The following is a 12,179-nucleotide window of genomic DNA, read 5'->3' as shown; positions in this document are numbered from 1 at the left end:
TGCCCTTGCTCACCAGGACCTCCTATTCAGGCGAGCAAGTACGCAAGGTACGCCCCGATGTCAACAACCAACCGAGATACCGGAGAACTTTTGCAAGAGAAATCATGCATTGCATCAAATTTATTAGATGGCATTTACCACACGACAGGGCATGCAGAGGAAATACAGTAAAAATATCTTAGTTCTAAGGACAGCTTTATTACAACATCCCTGAGGCATCAGGTGCTCAATGCAATGCAGGAGTGCAGTTACTGGTCCCAGTTACAAGGTTGAAGAACTCCCAAGTAGCTTCTTGATGTCCTTCTGCAAAAATGTGCCAAAGTTAGTGCTGCAAGATGAGAAGTTGTAACTCAATGATCAGAGCACACCGACCAGACTGATGATTAAGTTGTAACTTACCTCGATGCTGAGTGGGGAAGTGGTCGGTGCATACCGCTCCACAACACGCCCCTCTTTGTCGACAAGGAACTTGGAGAAGTTCCACTTGATGTTCTCACCAAAGAGGCTGCCTTTGCTGGACTTCAGGAACTTGTAGATGGGCGCGGTGTTGTCACCATTGACATCAACCTAACAGAAAATGGAAGTTACAATTTTAAACACCCTTGATACTAATCAGAATTGTAATTACAAGCATATGGATCATTCAATTGGTGCATAAATTAAACAATGGAACCTGCCCCTAAACCCAGCTATTTGTTTCTAAAAACAATTGTCAGATACCTTGGCAACAGAACATTGAATTCAAATATTACATTTCACACAGACCACATAAGGAAAACAGTGAGTACTTGGGTTGAGTTCCTTGGTCATGAACAGCCATTGCCTATAGTCAAGCTGATTTTTTATCCTTTCAGATTGGAACATACAAAGAAGAAAGAAATTAGTGTGCGCAAATTTACCTTGTCAAAAATTGGATACTCAGCCTTGAAGCGAGTACAAGCAAACTGGACAATCTCCTCATTAGTCCCAGGTTCCTGCCCACCAAACTGGTTGCATGGGAAAGCAAGGATCTCGAATCCTGAAGTTGCATCAAATTGAAAAAAAGATTTAGCACATTAGGAATCAATGATTTGGCATGAAGGAACTAATCTATATGAGCAACAGAGCATATCCAAAAGACAACCCATAATTAAGGAATAACAGGCACAAAATTATCGTGTGTTTGGTTGGTGGGTCGAAGTGGGTCGGCTTCAACCCGCGTTTGGTTCCAATTTCGTGTGGGTTGGGTTGGTACCTGAGGGGAATATACCCCTTAGATGCGGGTCGAGTTGGTCCCTCAAATTCGAGCGGACCAACTCGAACCACATCAACGCGGTTTCCTCCGTGAGCGCGTGGGAGGCGGAGCCGAGCTCCGGCGCTCGCCCCGAGCACGGCGCCGCGGGCGTGGGCAGGAGGCGGGGCCGCGGCGGCGCGCCCGCGGGTGAGGAGGAGGTGGGCAGGAGGCGGGGCTGCGGCGGCGCAACCGCGGGCGAGGAGGCGGCGGCGGGCGGCGGCAGGAGGCGGCCGGCAAGGAGGAGGAGGAGCGCGGCCCACGGGGATAGAGAAGGAGCATGGCCTGCGGAGCAGCAGCGCGGCACGGCGGAGGAGCGAGGCGGCACGGTGGGGAGCCCAGCAGCAAGCAGCGCAGGGGGAGGCGAGTGGCGCAGGGGCGGCCGGAGATGGCCAGCACAGGGCCAATCTCCGGCGGCAGCGGGCGGCGCAAGGCCGAGCGGAAGGACGGCGGGAGGTTGAGGAAGGAGACAGTGAGAAAAGGAACTAAGAGGGTGAAAGGTGGACCCCACAAATAGCAAGCTAACGGAGTGAAATCTCCATCCATTCTAACCTTCTCAACCTCTACAACCAAACAGAAAATTGGGTCGACCCTATCCCTCCTAACCAAACACGAAATGGGTTGGGTTCATCCCTATTAGGTTAGGTTCAACCCAACCCACTTAGTCCCAGAACCAAACACATACTTAGATACTTACCCTGGTCCTTGTACTTCTCATACAGCTGGCTCAGCTCTGTGTAGTTGGAATTGGTCAAGCCACTGCAACAGACAAATAGCTTTGTTAATTCAAAAGTAGTAAAAGTAATCTTATACTATGCATTTGTATATCTGCACTCAAAATCAGAAACTATACTCTATTCCTTGACATACAAATAGAAACAGAAACAGTAACATGAACTTAAATCTGCATAAACAATCTTTTTTTCCTTTCCGAGGAAGCCCAACATATCAATGGCCAACTGCAATCACATTTTCTGCTTGACAGGCAATTTCTTCCCACACATGGATAATCACTCACATGTCGGCCCTCAAGAACAGAAACTACTATGGCCCTCAAGGTGTTTGTTTAGCACAAAATATTTCCAAGCAAAATTTTAAACTCCAATATGCTAAAATTAGGGGCTGTTTGGATCCAACGGAAAGAGACTGAGAAAGTGCAAAATTTTTGCTCTTTTGCATTTTTTTGCACTTTTAGATCCAAACACCCCAAAGTACAAAAGGGCAAATGCTACCGTAATTTTGCTAATTATGGATTAATTAGGCTTAATAGATTCGTCTCGTCATTTAGTCCTCATCTATGTAATTAGTTTTTTAATTAAACTATATTTAATACTTCTAATTAGCGTCCAAACATCTGATGTGACAGGAGCAAAAATTTGCCATTTACCCTTTTGCTATCTGGGGATGGATCCAAACAGGCCCTTACATAATAAAGCAGAATTGTATAGCCCCATTTGGTAGCTCATCCCACTTACCACCAAACATCAAGCTCAAAATTTCGAATACATTGCACTATAACTAAATGAGCATATGCCACTAATAAACACAAAAAAAAGTTCTTCTAGGGCCAGTTTCACCGTGAGACACTGATCGTTTCAGCAAGAATGTAAGGATTACATGATGCATTCCACACAACTTGTTAAGCAATGACCAATTTTACCACATAACAGAAAAAATGGTGTTAAGGACTTAAGGCAGTAACAATTCGTACCACTGGGATGCAACATTTACGATGAGGAGTACCTTCCCCTTGTAGGTGCTCAGGTCCGCATCTTTCCCGCTAGCATCCTGCAAGCAACAAAAAACAGGAATTCTCTAGGATCAGAATTCGCGACGTATGATAGCACCTCCGCAACAACCAGAGACTTTGGGGAACGAAACAATCTTCAAACGAGAACTAAAAATATTGGCTTAATAACACGACAAGGGTTGAATAGCAGCGGGGTCAGGGAGGGATCTATGTGCAAATGCTAAGCTCCGCGAGGACATGACTACAAACTTCCAACTCTCGCTTTCAAAACGAAACGGGGTATTGGTATTGTAGAGGGGCGATTGGTGCCGTTTGCTCACCTTGACGGTGAAGTCGTGCACGGAGCTGGCGGAGGAGGCGGCGGAGGCCATGCTGAACAGCGCGAACCCGCCGGCGATCGGGTGTAGCGCGTGCGGCGAGACCGCGGCGGCGCGCGGGAAGCGAGGGCAGGGCAGGGGCACAGCGAAGGGGCTCGCGACGCGAGCGTGGCGGCCGTAGCGCAGAGGCGCCGCGGAGGAGGGAGGGGTGGCGGCGGCGGCAGCGCGGAGGCAGGAGAGGAGCGGGGCGGGGCGAGGGGGCATCGGGGATCGGGGCCGCGATTTATTATACCGGTGCGGCGGTGCGGCGGACGGCGGTGAGGAGCGCGTGCGAGGGACTGGAATGGAAGGAATATCTTGCGGCGGTCAGGTACTCTGGTATCCTTTCCGAAAAGAAAAAAAAGGAAAAATCTTGCGGCGGACGCGTGGGCCGTGGGCCCCGCGGACGCGTCGTGTTGGCCGTGGCCGCAGGCGGGGGAGGGCTTACCGCTCACCACGTCCCATGCGGGCCCGCACGGGCGTGGGGGCTCGTCAACGCGCAGGCCTCCGCCGTCCGATCGGCATTCGACGGCCCTTCACTGCGCGATCTTCACGCGGACGCTCGACCGTCTAGCCTCAGCGGTGTGCGGCGACCCTAGAACGCTAAGCTGATTGCGGTGCCATCTGCGACAAGGAGACACTCCTCCTGTCCTATATTACTGTGCGATACAAACCATGGAGTGCATTACATTTACATATGATTATTGCAGTATTGGACGCGGTGCCGAAAATGGCATCTCGTTTCGCATGATATCCCCCAGTCCCCCTGACGGCTGATGCGGCCAGCAGGCGTTGCAGCATGTATCTGGGGCAGAAACTTCCTCTTCTCCCTTTTTCGAAAAAAACTTCTCTTCTCGATCCGTACGAGGAGACGAAACCCTGCTGAGCATTGTCGTTACTGGTGAGAGGAGCATAATCCCCAGCATCTTCCTTCGGCCGGCCTCGTATTTCAAGTCATTGCTAATGCAAGTATATATGCTCTCTGCAGCGAGCACGGAGAAGACGGCGACCGCAGTGCAGGCCGCAGCTTGTAATGCAACCACCGCTGTCGGGCTCCTGCAGCATTGGAGGATCATTTGATCTGCAGTACCCATCGCCATCGAACCAAAATCGGGGGCCTGAAGGTTCTGCTCATTGATGAGGACGACATTAACCTAGTCGTGGCTCGAAAGCTCCTGGAGAAGCTAGGCTGCATTGTGCCCTCGCTCCCCTCGGGTTCAGGATTCATGAAATCCGTCGCGCCCGCCTCTACCTCGTTCCAGCTCGTCGTGGCCAACCTCGAGATGGCAAAGAGTGAATCCCTTGGATGTTGCCTCCAGGATCAGGCAGTACAGGAGCGCGCACTAGCGCTTGCTCATGGCGATGAAATCAGAGCAAAACGTGGGGGCGGGGGGGGGGGGGGGGGGGGATGCGCTCCTGTCCCCAATGCCGGCCCACTTCTCCTGGCAGGCCGTCATCCGCGTGCCGCCCGCCGCCGCCCAGGATCGGGCAGCCGCCCCGCGAGTCCGTGACACGGCTGGCGTCACGCCACCCCTGAGGGCCTCAGCCGCAGGCGGCCACATCCGGGCGAAGAGGAGACCCTCCAGGACGGCCCCGGTCCACGCAGCAGCCAGAAGAGATGCGGCGGTGCTCCGGCCGGTGGTGGTTTGAAGCTCGCACGGCGACGGCCAGGGTGGTCGGTAGACCAAATACCGTCCGGAGTGGACGGTAAATGAAATACCGTCCACCCCTCAGGTCGCTGCCGTCCGTTGGATCCTGCACGTGCGACCGCGATTCACCCAATCCAGACTCCCGCTCCCCCTCTCTTCATCTTCTAACGAAGAGCGCATCGCCCCTCCGTAGCAGTCGTGCGCGGCATCAGTGAGGAGATGGCCGCTTCCGTCACTGTACAGCCAGCTTCAAGCATAGGTCTCGACGGGCTTGGCTCCGGCGCCGGGATGTGGTGGATCGGATTGGCCATGCATGCGGGCGCACGTCCTGCCTACTCTGCCATCAGCATCCTCAAGCCTCTCGTCGCTGGTGGCGCCCTCCGACGAATCCGATGAAGATTGGAGCACGTTCACGCTAGCGCGCACGGCGACAGCCCCGTTCAGTCAGCCGAGATGCGGCGGCGCTCCGAGCGGTGGTGACTCGAAGGCGACGGCCAGAGTGGTCGGCAGACCAGATACCGTCCCCGCGGTGGACGGTAAATAAAATACCGTCCACCCCTTGGCTATGTCCGATCCGTACGATCAGATACTTGCGGTTGAGATTGCGTATTCTGAAGAGCGCCCTCCACACTGCCTCCCTCGCTCGCATCTGTACATAGCTGCCACGCGCGCCACCAGCGCGGTGGCATCTGACGAGGACACCGCCGGCGGCGGCAGGCCGTTCCTTGGGCTGCAAGCCTGCAACTGGAAGTCGTTGCGTAATTAGCAGCGCGGAAGTCGCTTGTAGTTTCGATCATCACTCATCAGCCTAGTCTGCTTGGTCGGAGGTCACAGGCTCACAGCACGGCAGACATGGCTAGCGCGGCAGTTTTTAGCAGACTGCAGTGCATGTATGGGTCGTGTAGATTCAGTCCTTGGGTAACAATGTAAAATAAGAAAAATTGTTTGATAATCAATATTGCAAGCTGACAATTATTATTTTGTTGACAATTTTTTCAGAAAAAATAATTTTACTATGATAGATCTAAGGTGCGTTCCTCCACGCACTACAACACTGGCTGGGAATATTGTTTTCCTTGCTAAAATATAATAAATAATACTTCATATATATAATTCATTAAAAACATTTCTACATGGAAGAGTTTCTATGCTCTGAATTTACCTTCTCCCCCGTCCCAAAAAATGTCATTATAGAATTCAAAATTTATCCAAAAAGCAAGTCATCTTACCCTATTTAGAAAGTGCATGTGCATGCAAGAATCAATTAGTGCCAAATATAGGTAATAAATAGAAGCAAATATGGTCATTTTACCATTTTGTTAAGTTGTCCTAATATTCCTAGGATGACTTTTCTTTAGGACGGAGGGAGTAGCTCTGTAGATTTTTTTTCTATTACTAGCATATGGGTCCAAATCGGTTTAAAAGTCTGAGTTAGGACTTCAGATAATGTTAATGATATGCGATAATGTCAAGATTAAGCAACCTTTTCCAGTTAGCCATGCATGTCTAGTTAACAAGAACTAGGAGAAATTTTCAGATATTCAGATCCCTCTAGTATCTTTGTTTTTGCTAACATGAAACACAAGAAATTCCAAATAAGCAGCAGCCAAAAGAATAAGCAAAAGGCTTTGTTCAGAAACACTAAGTAATCCTCAATAGAGAGCGTACAAAACAAAATTGCTTGACAAGATGCTTATCATTCACATTGCTATTGTAATAAAGCATTCATTCACGAGATCTAGCCATGAATAAATCTGTGAATTTTTCTGTAATTTCCTATAAAAGCACTCAACTCAATTAATCGCAGAGACATTTAATTAGCTTTGGTTAGGGAGAGATAAATGGCAGTAATATAAGCAGCTGCACTGCTTAACTGATGGAGGTTTAGACGTCCCAAACGACCAAACGCTGGCCAACATGTGGTTGTTCATCTTAGTTGATCTTCCCACTCACACCCCCCTGAGGCAGTGAGGCGGGAGCTCTACGCTGCTGAAGTCAAGAGCACGACAGGCCTCTTTACACATACGACAGAACGTTACTCGAACTAACCCCGGCAGATCACCAACGTCCCTCAGCAAACACAACAACCGTGTCGATCACCAAACCCCTCAAAAAAATCCATGCGTATGCGGCCAGCACGCTCGACGTCACGACCCCCCGTTTGGTGGCCAGACCGCAGAAGTGCGGGACGCACATAAGAGCATGCAGCTTCCTCACGTACTGAGATAAGTGTCGCTCTGCCAACCCGAGCTAGCTAGCGTTCGCCGCGGGGGATGGCCGGCGTCCTGCCGAGGTTCGGCCCGCTCGGCCCTCTGCCGCCGCCGCAGGATGAGTTCGGGATCAAGGAGACGAGGCCCCGTCTCGCCGGCGGCCGGGCCGGCGGGTACGACCTCGTCGAGCGAATGGAGTACCTGTACGTGCGCGTCGTCAAGGCGCGGGACCTCAGGTGGGGCGGCGGCGACCTCGACCCGTTCGCCGAGGTGAAGCTCGGGGGCCACTCCTGCGCGACGCGGCACATCGAGAAGACGGCGAACCCCGAGTGGAACGACGTGTTCGCCTTCTCGCGGGAGCGGATCCAGGCGTCGTTCCTGGACGTGGTGGTCCGGGGCAGGGGCTTCGCCAAGGACGACTACGTCGGGCACCGGCGCTTCGACCTGGGCGACGCCCCCGTGCGCGTGCCCCCCGATAGCGCGCTGGCGCCGCAGTGGTACCACGTCTTCGACGGGAAGGGCGAGCGCGGAGGGGAGGTGATGCTGGCCGTGTGGTTCGGCACGCAGGCCGACGAGTGCTTCCCGCTGGCCGTGCACGCGGATGCCGCGATCGCCGTGGACGCCAAGCTCGCCGCGCACATCCGCTGCAAGCAGTACACCGTGCCGCGCCTGTGGTACGTGCGCGTCAACGTCATCGAGGCCCGCGACGTCGCGTTCGCGGACAAGGCACGCGTCGGCGAGGTGTTCGTGCGCACCAGGATAGCCGGGCAGGTGCACAGGACCAAGACGTGCGTCTCCCGCCTGCCGTCGTACGGCTGGAACGAGGACCACCTGTTCGTCGCCGCCGAGCCGTTCGAGGACCACCTCATCCTTTCCGTCGAGGACCGCGTCAAGGTCGACAAGGAGGAGGTCATCGGCCACGTCCACATTCCGTTCAAGGAATTCGAACGGCGGTGGGACGCTCGTCCAATTCGCCCAAGATGGTACGTGCATTTAACCTCGGAATTTCAACTCAAACACTTGGCAAATTATGAAATGGCTCAAACAATTATAAGGAGATTTGTTAAGAAGAACTCTATTTCGAATCGACAGGTTCAATTTGGTGCGGCCAGAAGGCGCCGCTAAGATCGAAAAGTTCTCTGCCAAGATATGCGTCCGGCTCTGCCTCGAAGGCGGATACAGAGTCCTGTCAGAGCCGGTCCACTACCTGAGCGACGTCCGGCCGGCGGCGAGGGAGCTGTGGCACAACCGGCCGCCCATCGGCCTCATCGAGCTCGGCATCCACAACGCGTTCGGCCTGAGCGCCATGCGCACGCGCGACGGCCGCGGCTCGTGCGACGCCTACTGCGTCGCCAAGTACGGCGTGAAGTGGTTCCGCACGCAGACCGTCATCGACAGCCTCGCGCCGCGGTTCCACCAGCAGTGCTACTGGGACGTGCACGACCACTGCACCGTGCTCACCGTCGCCGTCTTCCACAACTGCCAGATCGGCGACAAGGGCGGCCTCGTGACCGGCGACCCCGTCAGGGACGTCCTCCTCGGCAAGGTGCGCATCCGGCTCTCCACGCTCGAGACCGGGCGCATCTACACGCACGCGTACCCTCTCATCTCCCTCCACGGCGGCGGCATCAAGAAGATGGGCGAGCTCCAGCTCGCCGTGCGGTTCTCGAACACGTCGACGCTGGGCCTGCTCCGGACGTACGCGCAGCCGCACCTGCCGCCGATGCACTACCACCACCCGCTGTCCATCGTGCACCAGGAGACGCTGCGGCGCGAGGCGGTCGCGCTCATCGCGCACCGGCTGGGCCGGATGGACCCGCCGCTGCTCCGGGAGTGCGTCGAGCACCTCTGCGAGGCGCACTCGCACCGGTGGAGCATGCGGCGCAGCAAGGCCCACTTCTTCCGCCTCATGGCGGCGCTGGCGCCCCTGTTCGCGGCGCTCCGGTGGTTCGTCGACGTCTGCCACTGGAAGAACCCGGCGACCACCGTCGCGGTGCACATCATCTACGCCATGCTCGTGTGCTGCCCCAACCTCATCCTGCCCACCTTCTTCGTATACAAGTTCCTGCTGGGCCTGTGGAACTACCGGTGCCGGCCGAGGCACCCGTGGCACGTCGACACGAAGGTGTCGCACGCGGAGCTGGCGCACCCGGACGAGCTGGACGAGGAGTTCGACGAGTTCCCGACGGCGCGGCCGCACGAGGTGGTGCGCATGCGCTACGACCGGCTGCGGAGCCTCGGGGCGCGGATACAGGAGATGGTCGGTGACGTCGCGGCGCACGCCGAACGCGCCCGGTGCGCGATGGCGTGGCGAGACCCCCGCGCCACGGCCATGTACCTCCTGGCGTGCCTGTTTCTTGCGGTCACCACCTTCCTGGCGCCGTTCCAGGCGGTGGCGCTGCTGACGGGGTTCTACGTGATGCGGCACCCGGCGCTCCGGCAGAGGCTGCCCGACGTGCCGACGAACTTCTTCCGGCGACTGCCCTGCAAGGTCGATTGCCTGCTTTGATCGGGGATCGAATGAAGTTTTAACCCGTAACTCGTGAAATTTTTGTCTTGTTCACCTCTTGTAACCTAATAGTTGTATTGTATCAACGCCCTTATAAGCTTGCAAGCCAGAGCCAGACATTTTGGTTGCGTTGACGCCGCACGTGTCACGTGCACCAAAAGAGGTGTCCGGCTAAAATCTCTCACATTTACTCCGTACAAGCCAGCCAACACAACTGGACCTTCCACTATTTTCAGTTCGCGTCCAATTTCGCCTCCAAATTACTCCCCCGACCCCGAGTCCCCGACCGAAATACAGACCGTCAGATCGAGGCATCCTATGTCCCTGAAATTCTGGATGGCAACCAGCCCTCTTGTCCGGCAATGCCTCGTCCTCCTCCGCTCCAAGAACACCTCGACCCTGCTCCCTCCCGCCATCGCGGCCCAGCTTCACGCGCTCCTCCTCACGTCCGGTCACCACCACGACAGTCTTCGTCTCCTCTTTCGTTCTTACTGCGCCTGCGGCCGCCCCTTCGATGCCCACAACCTGCTCGCTCAAATGCCCCAGCCGCCCCCCGTTTCCTTCTCCAACACCCTCCTCCGCTCCTACACCGACCTCGGCTTCCACCGAGAGGCCCTCGTTCTCTACTCCCGGATGCGCGACTTCGACCACCTCACCTTCCCCTTCGCCGCCAAGGCCTGCGGCGGCCTCCGCCTCCGCCGCCATGGTCGCGCCGTGCACTGCCGCGCGCTCGCCGCTGGCTTCGGCGGCGACGCGTACCTGCAGAACGCGCTCGTTTCCATGTACTCGAGGTTCAGAGAAGTGGCCGCGGCGGAGGCGGTGTTTGGCGCGATGCGGAGCCGGACAGTCGTGTCGTGGAATGCAGTCATTGCCGGGTGTGTCAAGAACGGCCGCGCGGAGAGGGCGTTGGAGGTGTTCGAGAAGATGGTTGGCGGTGGCGTCGGCATTGATTGCGCTACGGTTGTGTCAGTGCTGCCTGCTTGTGCGCAAGCCAAGGACTTGCGAACAGGGAGAGCTGTGCACCGGTTGGCTGAGGGGAGAGGCCTGGGGAACTATGTTGCAGTGAAGAATGCTTTGATCGACATGTACGGGAAGTGTGGAAGCTTGGAGGATGCAAGAAGGGTGTTTGACGAGGACAAATATGGTAAGGATGTTGTTTCTTGGACGGCGATGATCGGTGCATACGTGCTGAGTGACCGTGCAGGTGAGGCCTTGACTGTTGGTTGTGAGATGCTGATGCGCAGTGAAGCACAGCCCAATGCTGTGACCATGGCACATCTGCTCTCAGCTTGTGCCAGTTTGCCATCTGGGAAGCATGCCAAGTGCACACATGCATTGTGCATTAGACTTGGGCTTCAATCAGACATTATTGCTGAGACTGCACTTGTTGACAGTTATGCAAAATGTGGCCATATGAAGATGATAGAGATTATTGTCGATAAAGGATCGCGACGGACAGAAACTTGGAATGCAGCAATATCTGGTTATACTGACAGAAAAAGGGAAAAGAAAGCTATAGAGCTGTTTAAGAGAATGATTGAAGAATCAGTGCGCCCAGATTCTGTAACAATGACAAGCGTCCTCCCAGCCTATGCAGAATCCGCGGACCTGGTACAAGCGAAGAACATCCACTGCTTCTTACTGACTCTGGGATTTCTTGAGAGTGCACAGATTGCCACCGGTTTGATTGATGTGTATGCCAAAGTGGGTAATTTGGACGTGACATGGGAGCTCTTCAAGTGTTTACCTGAAAAGGACATTGTTGCCTGGACTACTGTCATTGCTGGATACGGAATGCACGGACATGCTCGAACTGCCATCCTGCTATATGATAAGATGGTAGAGTTGGGGGTGAAGCCGAACTACATCACCATGGCCTCATTGCTGTACTCTTGTAGCCATGCCGGTATGATAGATGAAGGCCTTTGTCTCTTTGATGGTATGAGGAACGTCCATGGCTTGATGCCTAATGCCGAGCACTACTCGTGCCTGGTTGACATGCTTGGTCGTGCTGGGAGGATCGAGGAGGCGTACCGCCTCATTGAAGACATGCCATTCGAGCCGACTACCTCGGTTTGGGGTGCTCTGCTTGGTGCCTGTGTTCTACACGAGAATGTTGAGTTTGGGGAGATTGCGGCAAAGCATTTGTTTGAGCTTGAACCGGAGAACACTGGGAACTATGTGCTCCTTGGGAAGGTATATGCCACAGCTGACAGATGGGGTGATGTTCAGAATCTACGGAGAATGATCGAGGAAAGGGGTCTTCGCAAAGATCCAGGATCTAGTGTGGTTGATGCAAAGTCTTTGAACTGTGCTGAACCGTGATAAAACAGTAAGTCTTATACTTGTGACAGATAGAGCGGTATGATTCTTTGATGTATGCCTCAGTTGAAAAAAAAAACGTACTAAAATCTTGAGTTTAACAAAGATTGTAT

General features: G+C 54.5%; 3 protein-coding genes across 3 annotated transcripts; 2 read left to right on the top strand and 1 right to left on the bottom strand.

Annotated features, from left to right (window-relative positions):
• Positions 1-77: 77 nt before the first annotated feature.
• On the bottom strand, positions 78-3,705 carry LOC112878861 (probable phospholipid hydroperoxide glutathione peroxidase). The gene is made up of 6 exons (XM_025943102.1): positions 3,341-3,705; positions 2,982-3,058; positions 1,968-2,029; positions 900-1,018; positions 400-567; positions 78-303 (listed from the first exon to the last, which is right to left on the bottom strand). The coding sequence occupies exons 1-6, from the start codon at positions 3,599-3,601 to the stop codon at positions 262-264; spliced, it is 729 nt and encodes a 242-aa protein (XP_025798887.1). The 5' UTR covers positions 3,602-3,705; the 3' UTR covers positions 78-261.
• A 3,292-nt stretch (positions 3,706-6,997) lies between these two features.
• Positions 6,998-9,770, top strand: LOC112878859 (FT-interacting protein 1-like). The gene is made up of 2 exons (XM_025943100.1): positions 6,998-8,218; positions 8,328-9,770. The coding sequence occupies exons 1-2, from the start codon at positions 7,299-7,301 to the stop codon at positions 9,742-9,744; spliced, it is 2,337 nt and encodes a 778-aa protein (XP_025798885.1). The 5' UTR covers positions 6,998-7,298; the 3' UTR covers positions 9,745-9,770.
• Positions 9,771-9,772: 2 nt separating this feature from the next.
• On the top strand, positions 9,773-12,121 carry LOC112878860 (pentatricopeptide repeat-containing protein At5g39350). The gene has a single exon (XM_025943101.1). The coding sequence runs from the start codon at positions 10,063-10,065 to the stop codon at positions 12,067-12,069; it is 2,007 nt and encodes a 668-aa protein (XP_025798886.1). The 5' UTR covers positions 9,773-10,062; the 3' UTR covers positions 12,070-12,121.
• The last annotated feature ends 58 nt before the right edge of the window (positions 12,122-12,179 follow it).

Source organism: Panicum hallii, chromosome 1 (genome assembly GCF_002211085.1).
Source record: "Panicum hallii strain FIL2 chromosome 1, PHallii_v3.1, whole genome shotgun sequence".
In the NCBI taxonomy this organism is placed as follows: Eukaryota; Viridiplantae; Streptophyta; class Magnoliopsida; order Poales; family Poaceae; genus Panicum; species Panicum hallii.
This window is presented reverse-complemented; position numbering and strand designations above follow the sequence as displayed.